This window comes from Scedosporium apiospermum (assembly GCF_000732125.1).
Source record: "Scedosporium apiospermum strain IHEM 14462 chromosome Unknown SEQ_SAPIO_0165, whole genome shotgun sequence".
NCBI classification, from domain to species: Eukaryota; Fungi; Ascomycota; class Sordariomycetes; order Microascales; family Microascaceae; genus Scedosporium; species Scedosporium apiospermum.
The window spans coordinates 1,047,514-1,065,909 of record NW_015971866.1 but is presented as its reverse complement, the minus strand read 5'-3'; the positions used below and the strand labels follow the sequence as shown (position 1 = coordinate 1,065,909).

General features: G+C 51.9%; 3 protein-coding genes and 1 pseudogene across 3 annotated transcripts; all 4 read left to right on the top strand.

Annotated features, from left to right (window-relative positions):
- Positions 1–5,176: 5,176 nt before the first annotated feature.
- On the top strand, positions 5,177–6,374 carry SAPIO_CDS10459 (uncharacterized protein; the record flags this gene model as incomplete). Its single annotated transcript, XM_016784041.1, has 3 exons — positions 5,177–5,253; positions 5,352–5,510; positions 5,780–6,374. The coding sequence occupies 3 exons, from the start codon at positions 5,177–5,179 to the stop codon at positions 6,372–6,374; spliced, it is 831 nt and encodes a 276-aa protein (XP_016638873.1).
- Positions 6,375–7,329: 955 nt separating this feature from the next.
- Positions 7,330–8,529, top strand: SAPIO_CDS10458 (annotated as a pseudogene; the record flags this gene model as incomplete).
- A 1,543-nt stretch (positions 8,530–10,072) lies between these two features.
- SAPIO_CDS10457 (uncharacterized protein) lies at positions 10,073–10,601 on the top strand (the record flags this gene model as incomplete). The annotated part of the gene is made up of 2 exons (XM_016784040.1): positions 10,073–10,178; positions 10,270–10,601. 2 exons carry the CDS (start codon positions 10,073–10,075, stop codon positions 10,599–10,601), a joined length of 438 nt encoding a protein of 145 aa, XP_016638872.1.
- Positions 10,602–12,519: 1,918 nt separating this feature from the next.
- On the top strand, positions 12,520–17,893 carry SAPIO_CDS10456 (uncharacterized protein; the record flags this gene model as incomplete). The annotated part of the gene is made up of 7 exons (XM_016784039.1): positions 12,520–12,970; positions 13,073–13,781; positions 14,469–16,233; positions 16,290–16,333; positions 16,788–17,281; positions 17,403–17,626; positions 17,750–17,893. 7 exons carry the CDS (start codon positions 12,520–12,522, stop codon positions 17,891–17,893), a joined length of 3,831 nt encoding a protein of 1,276 aa, XP_016638871.1.
- Positions 17,894–18,396: the final 503 nt, after the last annotated feature.

Sequence of the window (18,396 nt, the reverse complement as noted above, 5' to 3'; positions counted from 1 at the left end):
TTGATCTGGGGTAAAGTGGGCAAAGGGGCGGAATGGAATACTAAAAAATTAGATTCCTTCAAGAAAAAGGTTGATATCTAATCTAGTTTGCCAAAGTAGTGTACCAATGGGAATAGTTACGAGAGAACACAAAGAATTGGACGAGGAGGGGGGAATGTGATAAGTTTATACTTGAATCCTCGGATTGTACTCTACATCTCTTACGTCGGTCTTAGCCGAGCCAAGACTTTTGGAAGGCGCAAGATATCCAATGTATCTCGGGATGATTCACTCGAGGGAGGGGGATGGGAGTGTATATGGAGATGGAGGGGCCGATCTCAAGGGACGGCGTTCACAAACGAAAGTCTGTACCTCTCCGGGCATTCCGTGGGGGAAAGGTACATCGGGGAAGCGGTCCCCGGGCCAAGGCTGGAGATGATAATCTTGACCCACCATGTTTCCCGCAGCAAAGAGCCCCATTGACGGCGATTGTCCAAGAGCTGGATGCCCTAGTCAAAATAGCCGGATTCCACCAGGGTGATCCTTGTCTCCTCAGGCGCAGTCAATGAACCCTGATGGGAGTGATGCACATATGTCCAATTCCAGTTTAAACTCGCATTGGCATCAAATCACGAGAGCATTGGTTCGGTCCGCAAAGAGGCTCTTCTTCAGACTTTCAACACGGAGTACTAGATCATCAAGCCGAAGACTCAGCAGGTGCCAGGGGCCTCAAAAGGATTTCGAGATAGGAACCGCCAAGAGTGACCGGCGTGAGTGTAGAAAGAAACAAGACTTCCGTGGAATACAGAGTACGTCATCACTTTTCCTGGTCTGCCAAGAGAAGCCGGGGCACGCCATTGACAAACCTGCGGCTCTGTGCTCTCGTCCATTCCGAGTCATTCGACAGCGATTGGACCGAAGGCACGAGGGAAGGGAAACAGTGAAGCAACGGAAGGCTTGGCAAGGTGGACCGATAAGGTAGTAGATTAGTTTAGAAAGGCAAAGGAGTCTCCAGATGTTTGAAAGCTTCCATGGAAGCAACTTCGGATTCGCCTTGTGAGAAGGATATTCACGTGATAATTTGCTTTCGCCACTGCGCCACACCGCCTTCCCCATTCTATCATCGCCAAGATGCCAAGCGCCCCGATCTTGGGGTGGTGGGGGGCATGGGAGGCGCACACGGCAGGCGTTCGCAAGCACAAAGTCTACCAGAAGACAGGTGAACTTGGGATCGAGTCAGCACGCCAAGAAATTCCCCTCGGTAAGGTACAAGGTTAAGCGTTGGCAAAAGTCGGAAACCCCGAGTATCGATCCAAAGTATTACTGCAAAGAAAAGAACACTCGTGGAGAGATCTTGTCAACGATAAAACTAGCTTCGTCTGGGGGCGTGTTAAGGTTACTCAGCGAGGGGCCTGCCGTAGCTTCGGCACTATCGAGACTTCGGGAGCGCATTTAGATTTGCCGCCGCGAACTAGTGCATGTTCGTGCACGAGGTGCCTTGAGGCAATCGACGAACTAGAGGGACGGACACGGACTCGTTTTTATCGCAGTGTCCTCTCGTGAGCGAGATAGATAAGCTAATAGGACGGACGCATGCGAAACGCTCTTGTGGAGTTGAAAGCAGACCATATGAGAGTGACATTAGCGTCTTGGAATGGAATGATTGATGGCTCTAATGCCGGCGAAAACCACACGGACACGGCGAAGATATCGGTATATTGGTAGCCGAACTAGCCTCAATGGGGAACCGCTGCTGTCAGAACTTAACCACATCCATTGCAAGGCAGTTGCTGTCGAAATTGGCGGTTGATGTTGTGACAGCTTGACTTACACAACTTTACCGAGAGACCTGCGCTGCCTTGGGTTACCTGTCTCTGAGCTATTTGATACTTCCAACCAGGATGCCAGTACTCATGGGTTCCTTGAAGTTTTACGTCTGAATTGTGATAAGCCGCATTCCTAACAAACGCAGAATAAAGTGACTGCCAACATCGATCGAGATTGATCGAAATATATATTAGTCTTGTCAATAATGAAACTCGATTGAATCTACATCTTGAATTGTTGGGAGTCCCGCATCCTCTGGTGAGGCAGCCCGAAGTCAGCTAGCTTTCTCAATGGCACTTATCAATGCCACTAGACCGCCGAAGCGCGCCCTAATTGAGGTATTCAGTAGAGGTGATGCCACAGATCTGACCTTGTCTGGACCCTGCACCAACGCAGAGGCAGCTCCTAGGGGTTACTCCAATTCACCTTTTGACCTATGCTTCATCACACCGTACAATTGACGCATTCTTCCCAGATAGTCCGAGAGAAACACATAGAGGAGAGTGAATCGATAGTTCAATCAACGCAGGGCCGCGAATATCGTATTCTTTTTGCTGGATGCTGCGTTTCTGTTGGTATAAATCGCAGTTCACTGCTCGATGTAGACTTGAGAAAGTAGATGCCCAAACGAACTCTTCGCCGTTCACGAGGAAAACATATCCCTAACTGGTAACTTCGCCAATCCTTCCCTCACCCGGCGTCTACGCTGTCGCACCGTCGTCTCCCTGTTCGCTGACACGTCTTGTAGACCATTCTGCAGTTAGAACACGGCATCTCTACAAAAACCATATCACCGTAGCTGGCCAGGGAATCCCCCAAGCCGAGCGTCATGTGCGAGGAATTCTGGACGGTGTTTCGAGGGTGCGGCCACTCTGTGACCAGCCTTTCGGCCTGTAATGACTGGAGCAAAGCGCATCCCGCGGCGAATCAGACGGGATCGGCGACCTGCGTGAACTATGTTGCTCACGCTATACCTGCAAAAGTTGAGGATCAGGGCAGATGTGATACCTGTGCACAGGTTCCGTCTCCGTCCCCAAGTTGGAATGAACATGACAATCTTCCCCTTATTATAGTGACGCCGGCACCCAACCAGGGGAATTAGGGGATGGTTCGCCATTAACGACGACTTCAGACAAGGCCGATAGTTTCCCCCGTTTCTTTGACTACTAATAGTTTCTCCCATGTCTCTACAAGACCCCGCGCCGCGTTGCCCCTATCAGACCAAATCCAGACTTCATGATGCATCAAGATCAGCTCAGCGATGAATGTATTATGGAGTTCGCTACCGCCAAACCCCATGCTGATAGAGAGCACAGAGCCCCTAGAACTCCCAATATCACCACCTGAACGGGTCCTAGTTTAGACGAGAAGGCATCTCGTGCCCAGGGGATCCCTGTTTTGAGAAACTTGAAGCGAATGAGAACTCTTATTCCCAACACAAATGGAAAGGTAACCATGTCGACGGCCACGACTATTCGTACAACGATGTGTGATGTTGCTTCGTCATTGACCGTGGCTAATCTCCTAACGACCAAGTGTCGATCTCATCCTATGGACCAGAGAGGATTTATAAAAGCGCAACCCTTGGCTCTGACCTCTGGTAATATTATGGTATCTTGTTAACCAGCCCTAGCGTAAACAAGGGAGCCGCCCCTTCTCAGATATGGACAATGCTCAAGAACTACTAACGAAGGAGCCGGATAACTGCGCAAAAAGGGGAAAAGGGTTGGCTAGCATTTGATAAATATCAATCCTTACACAATTGGACTTACAATATCCTTTCGCAACTAGTTCATACAACCGTGCCTTTCTCTGTACGAAGCAACATCCGATCGTCATTACAATCTCACCCATCAAATTGTCGTTGTCGTTGTTTCCCCCGCTTCGACATCTGCTGACGTCATTGATGAGGTTCTCGAAGGCGAGCGACATCGTCTAAATTTCCGGACATGCACACGACACTTAAAGCCCCAGTTTCCTGTGTGTATTAGTTTTCAATATGAAAAGAAAAGAGTAAGAATAAGAAGAAAATGACAAGTCCGCGGGATTAACTCTGCCGATTGCAGGTTGCATCTCGTTTAACCCACATGTTGCACATTACAATTGTAGGATAACGATATTTACCATGCAATTCTGTTAGTCCACGAATACAGTGATGTTGCATGAACCCTCCACGCTTTGCTAACACAGTTGTACGGGGTTAGTATCCCTTGGCGATTGGTTCGACAGATGAGTTTCATAGTTTCATCCCAAATCGATGAACTCTTTTCCGGTCGAGCATATCTTAATTATTAGGGGATTCAAAAGGCCTGTTTCCACGTTGCGATAGGGGTCTCGGGGTTCTCACGAGGAAACTCTGATTTGATCAATGTTCGATCTTAAGCAGGGTCCATTATCTCAACGGTCAAAGTCTATGCAGGACGCATGTGGCCCTCGTGCCCCCGACTGAACCTTCTCAGCATGGCTAGTAACGAAGTAAACTCAACTTGGCATTTCAACCCTGATAAAGGCCGGCGACGGAAGGTTCGACCCTTTCCTTCTGGGGCTGCGGTCGCACCTTGCCTATGTGGTTTAGTTTACTGGTAGCGGGCGCCAGGCGAATTGGAGGGTAGCTTGTGATGCATGGCGTGATGATAATCCATGGGAAGGCGCCCTTCACACCCTCCACGCCACCATCTGTCCAATCCCGTCAGTGGCTCGAACACTTCTCATGATTCATGATGTAGCCGTAAAGTTGTACGCAAAGATGCATTGAGGTCAAGTGAGTGGCATTGACAAATCTAGTCCCCTGCCCAACCCTATTGATCCCTCACCCTCTCTCTTCTCTTTCTCCATCCCCAGCCTCGCTTGGTTGCATTTTATTTTCTCCGCATTGTTCCCCACGCAATTTACCATGAATCCCTATTCCCGACCCTTCTAGAGTCCCTGCAAAGACAAGACATGGTGTCACTGGAATAATCGAGGTGGTTTTCTCTTTGTCCTTGACAAGAGCACACACACAAGCAGGAAAGCATAGGCAACCTTTCTTCATTTGTTTTTTTGAAGTTTACCTCGTCCTCCGACGGTTCATTTCGCATTGTCGATCCTACGAGTTGTGAATCACTTTAGATTCCTACAGAAAATACCCGACAAACCCCCCTCTCCACTGTAATCAAGCGCCGGCGGTGACATTGACGAAGGCGGGTCCCCGACGAGAACGCTGAGCACGCACCACCGAGTCATTAAACCCCCGAACGAGCTCCACAACGTCCCGAGTGGGGAGTAAAACACGGGCCTCAACAGACAGATAAGAGAGCGAAAGAGAAAAAAACAGTTGGTCTATTGGAAGTGTGTTTTTGGTTGCGATGCGCGACCTGAATGGTCGACCGCCATGTCGCGCGTGGTCAAGGAACACATAGGTGTCATTATCCTGGGCATCTTTATCTTCTTCGCAGTCATTGCGCCTGCGTATGTGTCGAGAGAGCTTCCTCCCTCCCCCAACTCTCTCGTGAGAGGGGGCCTGGGAAATAAAGATGCAATATTCTAACTAATTTTTCACTTTTTAGAGGTTGTATTGTCTGGGCTCGTAGGCGAGAACACAGGAAATACCACCCATCGCCGAACGCATTCCGAAAGGCGCGGCGAAAGCTGGCGACGGTTGCCGAGTGTAGGAAGGACACCGAAAGGCACCTTGGTGGAGGCGATTCTGAGTGGACCGGCAACTGGTAAGTTTGAGTTATACATCATGCCAAACTCCCACTCGCCACGTTCCCTTCCATGTGAGCTGCGTGCGAAGGATTCCCGGACCTTTTCCTAAAGGTTATTCCTCGATCACCGAACCCCACTAAGCCACCCTCATTCCCCGCATTCTCCATCCGCCCGCCGGAGGATATGCGTACGACTCGGTGTCCATTATACTTTAGGCCTCTCTGAGACCGATTCACTGTCAAGCCCAATGTTCTGGGCCAGAACTTTACTAATAAACGTTTGCTAGTCCTATATGCATCGGCCCGCTAACTGCAGAGGCCAACGGAAGTTCCGCGGAGAATATCTCCACGGAAAAGGCTACAACGGAAGACGCAACGGAGGCCACAGCGGAGGCCACAACGGAGGCTACGACTGAGCCAGCGCCGCCCGTCGCCGGGAGTAGCACCCAAAACAATACCCAGGATGCAGATGGATCCGGGAGCAGCAAGGAGATAATGGCCGCGCCAACGAGCTCAACGGCCGAAACTCGAAGAGGCGGAGGAGATGGAAGCGCCGCGGAAACCCAAACCCCACCAACATCGACCAAGGAGGGAGGATGCTCGCCCATAATGCTATGGATTACGAGATGGCTCCCACGGAGCCTGCAAAAGAAGTGCAAAATAGCTCCCGATCGCGACGTCGAGATTTTAAAGCTGAAAAGCTGCGGACATTGGTTCCACGCTCGCTGTCTGTCGTCTTGGTTCCTGATTGATCGTTACGACTGTCCCGTATGTCGGAAGCCCTACTGGGATGGAAAGCCGAAGAAGGGGCCTCTCTCGACGTGGCTGACATCAAACTATAACGTTGACGCTGTGAGAGTGGGTGCAGGGACAATGGTATGATGGTATGATTTGGTGATGCTCTGGATAATTTGTGACGGGTCAGGCTATAATCGGACTCGATCTTGTTGGCGCTCAGGAATATGATAAGGCCTATGGCTGGGTATGGATGGATTCTTTGCAGGGATTTGAAACTGGGACTGGAATTGGCATTGGGGTTCACAACAATGAATGGGTCTTCTTTTGTCTTTCTTTGGGAAGGCAACTAACCGCCCTTCTTCCGCTGTTCCCCTTCGTTTTACTCTCGTTGGATTGGGTTTGATTTTTGTTGGGAGATACCATGGGCATTCATTGTTCTTTGTGAGGAAACCGTGGGGCGTTAGAGGAAACGGAATATTCTTGATATGATACCACTGTTATTACACTACGTCATACCTGGCCCGCCCACAGTGAAGGCAGCCAAAATCTATCAAGCACAGATCGAATCGGCAAGTTTGCTCCAATCAGCGAAGAGAGAGCAGAAGCGTGGACCAATAATCGATCATACAGCTTGTGCAAATGTGAGGAGCTCTGGACATTTTTGGAGATTCTGCAAGATTAGATATTTTCTCCAGGTCCATCTCAGCGTTGGAGATTGCAAGAAAAGAAGATAATCTACAAGTCGAGAAAGCGGCCTGTTTTAAATATACTTCGTGACCAGGCGAGCTGTCGTTAATGCTTGTCTCGGTTCAGCGAGAAGCAGCATGTCCAATGTCCAGTCCAAATGCCAAATGCTAAAAGTTGGTCACCTGGTCAGCCAAATTAGCGACCTGCTCCACTCCACCTCACGAGACAGGAAGATGCTCAAGATCAACCTCAGCTCTTCACTCAAACTCCCCTCATCCGCCACGATATTCCACAACGACGGTCTCTCAAGTCTCATAGATTCACCATACCTATGAGAGTAGACCGAGCAAACAAATCATTCTTTATTGAATAGTTCTCTCTACACATACACAAAATACCCCCCTTCACAACCATGGACACGACACCCTTGCGTTGGCGCTGGCGCCCCTCCGTCGAAAAACACTCCTTCCGCCTCCTAATAATAGTTCCCATCCTCCTCGCCATCGCAACAGCCATAACCCTCTTCAACCACTCCGACTACAACCTCGTAGCCCTCTACTCCCAATGCCACGCGCACGCGCGCCTCCCCTCCCTCAGCCGCCTCCCCGTCATCGGCCCCCCCGCCTGCTACCTCGTCAGCTTCTTCAAATCCGCCGTCGACTCCGCCCGCGCCTTCGCCGTCATGGCCGAGGTCCTCAGCTTCGTCGCCGGCCTGCTCACCGTGTACATCGTCGAGGGCGCGCGCATCTGTAACCTCCCCAACGTGCTCATCGCCTACCCCACGGGGCCCATGCTCATTTTTAACCTTATCGGCGGCGCGTTCATTTGGCAGCTGCTTATCATCCCGGCGTTTTTCCACCGCGCGAGGACGATTCTGAAGGCGAGGGCTGAGGCGAGACGGCATGGCGATGGGGAGCACGATGTGAGTCCGCTGGATCCGGATTTGGGCAAGGATTCGAGGCATTTGAGGGATGATTCGGAGGCTGTTGCTATTCCTGTGGGCGTGGCGCTGGGGTTCATCCTGCCGTCAATTTTGATGATTACGACGGCTTCGCCCGTGGCCGTGGCGATTTGGTTCTTTTCACCCGTTTACGTTACGCTTATACGGAGAGCCGTGAGGGCCCTCGTGCCCCGCTTCAAGCGCGTCTTGGAAGAGACGTCGTCTACGCGCGAGGTACAATCTCTCCATCTAGAGTCTCACCGCGTGTCTTTGGCGCTCGTCTACGCTGCACCGGTGATTTGCTCTGCTCTTTCGCACGGACTACTTCTGTGGCACGTTGCTGCGCGGAAGGATGACCGGCTGATGATGACGCGGAAGACGTTGGGGTTCATTGTTATCGACGTCGTGTTTACGGGGCTGACGGTGTTGTACTGGCTTCTTGTCGAGACGGGGTGGAGGGTCGTTGTTGTGATGTTGGGGGTTTCGGCTTTGTTGGGGCCTGGGGCGGGGATTTGTGCTGGGTGGGTGTATAGGGAGGGATACTGGCATGAGTTGTTTGGACGGGGATTGGGAAGCGAGCGTGGTAGTAGGAGCAGTAGTAGGAGGGGAAGTGAGCAACGGGGAGAGGGGGAGCTTGGTGCGGTGGGTGAACAGACGCCGTTGTTGAGTTGAGGGGCAGAGAGTTTCTACGAGTACGTTTATGTTACGTTTTTCGGTGTTTGGGAATCAGAGGAGGAATGGAATGGTGGGATGAGCAAAGGAATGGGAATGGTTGCTCCTAATGATCATGAGGCTGTTTTGGAGGGGAACGTTATACACGATGATGGCAAGGAGGCATTTTGTTTGGTATTTCAGCATGCTATGCATTTTACATCTCACACAAAGTAATATCAGGATCTGCATCACGTCCAGAATCATCTTTACTCCGGGCGCGCAACAGAAGAACGAGTGGGGATAAGAAGGGACACGTCAGAGAGGTGAGGCAGAGAGATGTTCCACTGCCTTGTTGGCTTTTTTTTCCCTTGCAGGCCGAACCCCTTTCTGTGATACCCATGGCGTGCTTTACAGGACACATGGATTATCTACGACTTTGCTTTATTTTGGGAGTTTGCCCTTGCGGGTGGATCAGGGAAAGCTGGACGAGGCGAGTTAAAATGAGGCTGTCACCGACATCGCAAAGATGAGCAATAGGCGGACACGAGCACGAGCAGGAACAACACAACAAACTCCGGTACGACATAATCCACAAAGAAGAACCGCCGCTCTACGTCCGACCCATCATCGTGTCTCCTCAGCAAGGACGCGAAGGGGAGGAAATCAAAAGATCCAAGGATTTCTTAAAGCTCGGCCTCGGGTGACTTACGCCGGTCAAACCCTCAGGGGTTGGAAAGGTTTTACAAGCACAATGCGCAGCCATATAGCCTTCGTTTCTGACCCGGTAACTCATGAACCTCCGACTGATGACGTTGGCTTGTTGACGAATCGTGCAATGGGAGTACAGGCAGGAGGGGAAAGTGAGGACAGCATGGTGGGCTAGAACGTCCTGAAGAGGGCCATGGATTCTGACCGACTTTTTTTTTATTTTATTTTTATTTTTGTGAGATGGGAGTTGCTCATCGTCAGCCTCACTTATTAGCGAAGTGCAGCAACTCTCGAGTTCTACACAGGGAGTTTGGGGTTCACTCTTCAGCTCACCGAAATCGTTTCAAACACCTCTCACAGGGAAACAGCTTTGCTGTCTCGAGCTGACGCAGGATGTCATCCACCTGCACAGCAGGACAGCAAAAGATCCCACAAATAGCCCGGCGATGATACAACCAAAGGAGGAAAATGGGTACAGACCACACTCCAGCCAGCGCCCATCTCTGTGAAATGTCGTGTGTCCTTGCCTGTTTTCCTTTTTTTTTTTTTTTTTTTTTTTTTTTTTTTGGTTGTATGTTTCATGCAGTATGCGGATGATTGGGTCGCGTCATCGAGGGAAGTGCGTTGGGGAAAGCCCGCCGTCGTGTAGGAAGACTCGGGGACTCAACGATGCCGACCTTCTCAAAGTGATGGAACCGAGACATATATAAAGGTCTGAATCAACCCCCTTCTTACCTCGCTTGAAATATTCCAACTCCAAACAAAGCAGACAGTCTTCACTTCAAATCTCCAGAAGAAAATAAAGAAAAACTTACCCGAACAACCTTAAGTCAACCTCTTCCAACTTCAAAAAATGTCCACCGCCACCTCCGCTGTCAGCCCCATTCCCGTCGCCTTCTTCGGGCTCCAGGTCGAGCTCTCGCAGAAGATCCAGGCGGCCCTCTTGCCCGAGTATGACGGTGAGCATCCCCTTCCCCCTCCTCTATCTTTCCATTTCGGACTGAAAACGACTTTATTCCCTTTCCCTTTCCCTTTCTAATCATTTTCCAGTGGTCCACACCGTCTTCAACCTCGCCGCCGCCGAAGCAGAGCTCCTCCCCCTCCTCCAAGGCGTCAAGACCATCACACCCTCGTCCAAGCTCGGAAGCAATGTCGACCGCCCCGCCGCCGAGCGCAAGGTCCCCGTCATCGTCTTCTTCGCGGGTGCCATCTCGCCCGAGGACGTCGGCAAGGTGACGGAGCTCGTGAACAAGGTGGCTCCCGGAACGGGCCTGGTGCAGGCGACGAGGGAGGAGGTGAGGGAGGCTGGGGCGACGGGGCCGGATCCGGTTATCATTGCCAAGGTGCTTAAGGGGAAGTTTGGTGAGGTTTTGAAGAAGTGATTTTTTTCTTCTTCTTCATCTTCATCTTCTTTTATTTGAGTAGATGTGCGGTTGTTGAAGTCGCGGTTAGTTTTTGAGAGGGATGAGGGAGGAGAGTTGTGGTGGGATCTATGTGATGAGAGGGAAGATTAAGAAAGGCTGATAAGAGAGAATGTCGATCGTTTTGATGGTTGAGTGAGTAGCTCTGGGGAATTGAGAGCGTCCGTTCGTTTTGAGATTGTGCGTCTGTTGAACTTGTTAAGTTTTCGACGTCGGTGATGTTGGAAGATGCATGGCGAATTTGGTGTGTTTGAATCGGCCGTGACGAATAACAACGGGGTCATGATTCCAAGTGATAATAGCACCCGGATAGACTGATCCCGCACCGGATTGCAAGTGTCCTTCATGCCCTTCATGCTCTTCACGTTCTTATCCGGTCCAGGCCCAGACCTCTCCTTGCGCCCGTCAAGTTGGGCGTGTGACCTGACCAGCAGGGTCAATGCTCAATGCTCATTCTCGGTGTTTGTTCTGCTATTTCCCCGTTCCAAAGTTTCGATATTGTCGGTGAGAACAGCTCAGGTTCATGCCGGCAGCCGTTTGCCAGATGGACGTATGTAGCCCATCCATGATGCCGATGAATGCGGCCATTCCTTATCCGGCCGGTGAGACGGAAATAGGGCCGGGCCAACCAACAACCAACCAAGAATGGGCGACATCGGCAGGTTGGGACTGGTCATTCGAGGGGTTCCATCTCAGTCCCTACCAAGATAAGAAAATTGGTTTGAGAAAGATGAAATGGGAAGAATAAAGAAAAGAAGAGAAAAAAAAAGGGTAAAGATCTAACGAGAGCCAAGAACCTCCGCCAATAACATAGGTAAAAAATCGATAATATTGATGCGATTGCCCATCCAAAGACCAGATTTTTGAGCCCCGGCGTCAATCCCAAATCCCAAATCCCAAATCTCAAATCCCAATCCCATAGGCGGGAACGAGCGCACTCAATGCCGGATCCAATCCATGTTCCGCTTCCCGCTCGTCTCCTTTCTCATCCCTCCCATCCCTTCCCATTGTGCCCCCACGGAATTGAGTCATTCAAGAGGTTGAGAACTTGAGTCAACCAATCCTATGCCGCTCGGCATGGCAGATTGGGCATGAACCTTCAATAATATTGAATATATCCCATCGTCCACGCCGGAAGGCAGCAAAACCCATGCATCGTCAATGCCCGGCTGTGAAAGAGACAAGAACAACAAAAGTGTTTTATTCTCCGGGTCGATTGGGAAACAGAGGAGAGGCCTATATCGGAAACAGTGCGTCACATTGTCAAGAAATCTCGTCAACAGTCGGTGAGGACTGAGGAGACAGACTGGACGAGACGAGACAGGATGTTGTTTGTCGTTGGATGCAAAACTTAAGCTTGGGCTGGGATTGAAGCATCCCCTCTCTAGAATTTAAATCTTGAGCTTATAAAAAAAAATCTGGATGAAACCACGGCCATTGTGACAGATCAACAAGATAAAGACGACAGCCAAGACCGCGACGAAGACGAGAACCAGAACTAGAACCAGAACCAAAACCACGGGCCGAAGCACTCCTTCCCCGTTTGCGAATGAGCCAAAATCCGAGTTACATCGAGGAAGAATTGAACAAAAGAGCAAAAGGAACAAAACAACAATTGAACAAACTCAACTTTTGAAGCCGCAGAACCCTCCAGGTTGAATCTCACGATACTTCGTACTGACTGATCCTTTCCTCTTTCTCTCACTTTTCCCCAGCCACATTCAGCATCGGCCTCTGACGTCGTTCTTTCTTGTCTCAATCCCTTCACCAGCTTCATATCTTCCTCATCACGGCTTCAATTGGACCAACGTCGCCCTCACCTTCATCTTCACCTTCAGCTTCTTCATTATCTTCTTCTTTTACTTCCACTTCTCTCACCATGGCAGATCCCACAAACACCCCAATGCCCCCAAGCACCCCAATCCCATCCGGAACCCCCCGATCCACCTCTCCAGCCCCTCCCCTCCCCGACCTCGCTGCCAACGGCCTCACCTCATACTCCCACTCCTCCGCTCCCCTCGCGAAGCCCCGCGTCCTACACATCGGCGACCCCGTCAAGTACAACTTCGAGACCTACGCCTCCTTTTCGACCGCTTGCGACATCGTCCGCCCCTCGACCCCCGAGCGCGCGAGACCCGAGTTCGTCAAGGCCCTCAAGGAGGAGAGGTGGGGACGCTTCGATGCCATCTTTCGTCCGTTTTGGGGCACCGGCGGCGAGATGGGACAGTGGGATGCCGAGCTTATCGGGTTGCTTCCGGAGAGTGTGAAGGTGTTTGCGAGTGCTGGGGCGGGGTTCGATTGGGCTGATACAAAGCTTCTGGGTAGCAGAGGTAAAAAGATGTCCATTCCCTTGGCGTTGGCACTTATTTATTTTTATTATTATTTTCACTCGTTATATTCTATCTTTATTAACAAAACACTCAACTGAAAAGGCATCATATACTGCAACTCTGGCCTCGCCGCCGCCGAAGCAGTCGCCGACTTTGGCGTCGCCATGATCATCTCCACCTTCCGCCATCTCCCCTGGTGCATGACCGCCGCAACCTCCTCCTCCGGCCTAGCCTTCAAAGACTGCCACATCCGCGCCACCGCCATCTCTAGAAACCTCCGCGGCCACGTCCTCGGCATCATCGGGCTCGGAAACATCGGCCAGCAGCTGGCATCGCGCCTGCGCCACGGCTTCGGCATGGAGATCCACTACCACGACGTCGTGCGGAAACCGGTCTCTCTCGAACGGACTTTTGACGCTACCTTCCATGAGACTCTGGAGTCGCTTGTTCGCGCGTCTGACTGCATCGTGCTCTGTACGCCTTCGGGTCCTAAGGTCATTACGAGGGAGAGCTTGGCTTGGTTCAAAAAGGGCGCTAGGTTCGTTAACGTTGCGAGGGGGAGCTTGGTTGATGAGGAAGCGTTGGCCGACGCCCTTGAGGACGGGACGGTGAGCACTGTTGCGCTGGATGTTCATGCTGAGGAGCCGCATGTGCACCCGAGGTTGCTCAAGTTTGCGGGGGATAGGGCCATGCTGACTTGTCATAATGCTGGGGGCACGGTGGATACGCATAGGGGGTTTGAGGAGTTGAGTATGAGGAATATCATGGCTGTTTTGGCAGGAGGCGAGGCTATTACTCCGGTGAATATGCAGTATGTTGTGAGGAAGTAGGGGCTGGGCTTTACGGCAATCGGTTTAGGGCTTCTGGGAAAGGGGGGAAGGACGAGAAAGAAGTGGTCTCTTCTACCTGTCCGGTTGGACGCGTCCTTTCTTGCGGTTTCACGGGGTTGGGAAATTGGTCTCTTCTAGATAAGATGGATGGGATGAGTCCTTACCTGGACCGGTCCTGAGATGACGATGGTCTGATAGAGAGAGGGTTTGGGCGCAGACGGGTTAGAAATCTAGTCTCTTAGACGACGGCGGTATTCCGGAATGGGCTTCTAAGATGTGGACTCGATAGCAAAACAAGTGGGAAACGGAAACTGGTTCTATGATATTCACCCATATTCACTTAGTATTGATGGAGTGATGTCATATACCCTTGGGGCTGAAATGCTGATCTGATCGGCATCAATTGGGCCCTCAGCACGGGGAAACCACTAAGTTTGCAGCACCTTAGCCCCTAACTTACGCCCCAACCTGCAGTAGCCCCCTCGAATCGAGCGGGTGACATAAATTTCATCAATGCGATCAATGCAACAATGAAATCCATCCCGCCTCACCTCGTGTCTCACGCCTGCATCCTGCAGATTCCAAACCTTCCCCCTTCCATTGACACAGACGAAAAAGAAGAGACACGAAACAATTAAATGGCCCACACTCACCCATGACTCCTCCAGCTCCCTCGATCGTATCCAAATAAACCACCTCCTCCGACCGTCCGCAATCCGAGACGAAATCCAAACCATGTTGACCCCACTACCAGTCCGAAGCTCTGCTATAGCTGATCCTCCCCAGAGCTCTCTCCCCGACCGCCTCGCCGAAGTCCTCCCCAAAGGCTACAACTTCGGCATCTACCACCTCTCCACTCCCCCCACAAAGACCGATCCCCTCTGCCACGCCCCTCCCAAAGACCGCGCCGACAAGACCTTCGTCGAGAACCATTTCCTCGCCCTCTCCATCGACGTCGCCAAGCCCCGGACCAAGCCTCACACTCCAAACTCCGAGCCCGCCAATGGCACCAAGTTGGAAACGCAAAAGGTGCTAGTCTTTGCTCTCGAAATATTCATCTTCACCACCGCCCACTCGAGCACGTTTTTCGTCTCCAAGGCCGATTCGACGGGATACCTGCACCTACTCGACCTCCCCAAGGGCGCGCCGTCCCTGATCCGAGATGTATCTACGACTTTTGTCTCCTACCTCGTCGAGAACCGCCGTCGCAAGGACTTACAATGCGTCGTTAGCCTGTTCGCCCGCGCTCAGTCGCAATATCTATTTCCCGGTAGCGTCGACAACAAAGGCAAGCACGTGCTGGACGATCGCGGTCTCGTTCGATGGTGGTGTCGCACAATGAATCCTCTAGTCGAGAAGCCACCGTCCGGCGGAAACAACAATGCCCCGTGGAAACGCGTCAAAGCCTACCTTGTCGTGCCGGGTCTAGATAAGTACGAGACAAAAGCGCTCCTGCCGCGTGGTTTGCACTCTGTGGCGGAGAATTGGGAGCTGGGACATCCGCTGGAGCTCATCTCCCACTACTGCCGTGAATATGACTACGTGCCGCCTCGGTGTCTGATACCGGGATTCCCCGACGATCCCAAGGCGCGGTTCAGAGACGAGCTGGACGAGGAGGCGTCAAAGTCGGCGATCCTCCAGGTCGGAGGGTCGTGGAAGAGCGTGAAGAGCCTGGACCAGTTTTGGGAGACCATGGCCTTTCGGCAGGAATGCTCGAGCGGTAGGATGACGGGCTTCTTGTGGATTGTGTTTGATGCTGTGGATTATAAGGCTCCCGCGGGCACCGTGGCTGCTGGCGCTCAAGATGCGTCGCAGCAGAGCGGGCGTCCTTCTACGCCTCCTCAGGAGGGAAAGCAGCTGGCGACACCGTTCTCCACGCCTCGGAAGGTCGCCCTCTCGCCCACCAAGCGGGAGAACGATATCAGCTCGCCCACGAAGATTACCTCTACTACTACCTCTACCGCCGATGATAAGAACCCTAGGAAAAACACCGAGTCCAAGAAGAAGACGAAGAAAAAGTCGAAGCATCTACGAGGCCCCATCACCACCCGCCCACCGCGCATAAAGACCCACCAGCGCAACCACCTCTCCGAGCGTACCCCCATCGCCAGCGCCTACTACTACTGGCCACCCGAAGGCCGAGGCGAGCGGCTTTTTGACGAGAAGGGCTACAAGCGCGTCATCGAGCTGCTGCTGCACCTCGACTTTTCGACGCTCGAACTCGCGGTTGGGAGCACGAGGCGGTGGGTCGGCGAGGTCGGTATGGGTTCGAGCTGGGGCGTCGATGTCACCGGCGAGAAGGAGGTTGTCGTCGCTGCGAGGCAAGGGGCTGGTGGTGGGACGGCAGTGGTGAATAATTTGGCGGGGTTGGTGAAGAGGAAGAGGGAGGTGGGGAGTGAGGAGGGGAAGGTGAATGTGCTGGGTGGGGGCCTTGTAAGGAAGAAGCCAAAAAAACAGGATTCTTGATTTTTCGTTTCTTTGTCCTCTAGACGGATGACCTAGCGGATGATTGGAGTATGGGGATTTACAAAATGTAGGATTATACATAGGGATTTGGACGATTTGGTTTGTATCTCTGGATCTGGCGTAGGAGTTTAATTTAACCTGTACAAGTATTACTGAAGAGAAGACAACTAGCTTGGTGAGATGCCCTTCTCTTTGCCTAGACGAGGAGGTCTTCCTCAAACCAATATCTTCTGGAGGTTGATCTTGTCCTTGACGAAGCTATTCGGTATCATCGTAATAAATGCATATACTGTATAATGCGATAATTCGACACGGCGTTCATGGTCTCATGTCTCCCGGGCCATTTAGCAAATCAGAGGCCGCCATTCACATTTTACGGACCCACCTAAAAAGTTGCTCTAAGCTTCAATTCAACTTCCTTCAAGTTTCTTCACCAAAAGCCAGGGATCACACGACTTGCGCGAAAACAGACCTTAGCGATCCCTGGAGGCCCTTCACTAATCCGCGAACCCATCCATCAGAAAGCATTCCGCTTGCACCGAAATGGCGTCAGGAGGCGCGCGAACGGTCTGTCGCGCCGCACGACGACTCGGCCTAGCCCCCAGCGCCACCCTACCCACCCGCATCCTCCGACCCTCCACGACGCGATGGCTATCCTCGACGCCCGCCCAGCTGAACCAAACGACCAAGTTCGACGAGTTCGCGGCCCAGGCGGAGAAGGCAGCCGACGCGGCCACCGCTCCTCCCCCCTCAGCTAACAACGTGGAGGGAAAGCCGAGGTGGTCGTACACGCCGCCGGCGATGAAGGCGCCCGTCTCGATGCAGCGGCCGAAGAACCCAAAGAGGTCTGTGTGGAAGACGAACGAGGATCCGGAGGTGCTGGATCAGTTCTACGAGAGGTTTTTGGGACCGCAGGGGCCGGGGATGTTGCCGGATGAGTTGAAGTGGTTGGCGGTTACGCATAAGAGTTTTGATCAGGGGAGGAGAGGGTTTAATGATCGCTTGGCGTATATTGGTAAGGGAATCTCTCCTTCTCTGCACTCTCGTCTGGTTTGGGGAGCCTTTGAAAGGTCATCATGAATGTGAGAGAGGGATCCATTTCGCTAACGCCTTATTTCTTTTTCTCCCTCGATTAGGCAAGCAAGCCATTGTTCTCGAGGTTACAAAGAACATCATCTCGTCGCAGCCGCCACAGGCGCCCGCCGATTCGTTTGGACGCCAGCCGTTCGAGCACCCGTCTCTGGCGGGCCTGGAGAACTTTGCCGTGAAGCAGCCTCATGACGTTATATCACGGGAGGCCCTACACAAGCTTGGAATGGAGGTTGGGCTGCTCAAGGTGTTACGGTGGAAGCCCAGACTGGTGAGTTGGCGATCCCCCTTTCTTCTCGGCACTCCTCTCCGTTTCCAAGAGGAACTTATATATATCGGCTACTGTCACATTCTACAAATCACGACTGCTAACCTTCTTACTCTTCTGCTGCAGCCCGAGAATCTTCCCGGATCAGGCGTGCAGGTCGTTCTCAGCGGAGCCATCCATGCCGTCATCGGAGCTATACAATTGCAGCACGGCGCCGAGGTAGCATCTAGGGTTATACAGGAGAAGCTGCTCAAGCGGCTGCCGAATTAAAGACGCGGCCCGCCGAGAATTTTTCCGTGTTCTTGGAATATTCCGAAGGGGGTTGAAAACAGTGTATCATTATTATACATTTTGCTGTACAAAAAAAACGAAAAGAAGGGATGAAGTAGGGGAGCGTGACGCCACTTCTTGTTAGAGATGTCAGACTTAGTCCGAATATAGACTTGTATTTGTATCAAGTAGTTACAAGTGGTTGGATACTTTGGTCGATGCTCGCCATCTTCGAATCCACACATCTCGTCAGCGGAAAGTGTGATGCAATGTCTCAGACTTAAACTGTATTTGCAGCACGAGCTCTTATTCTGGCTGAGATATTTCAGTGTGCTGCTGTGCTGGAAATAATGTCATAGTGCACGGAGCAGTATAAATTGAGAAGGACCCGAGACCTGAATGAAGTACTTCGTACCGAGCGCTTCGGGGTATTACAGCCTCACCAGTGTAATCTACTTTATGAGGTTCCTGTACTCCGTATGGCAGACATTTGAGGCAACTGA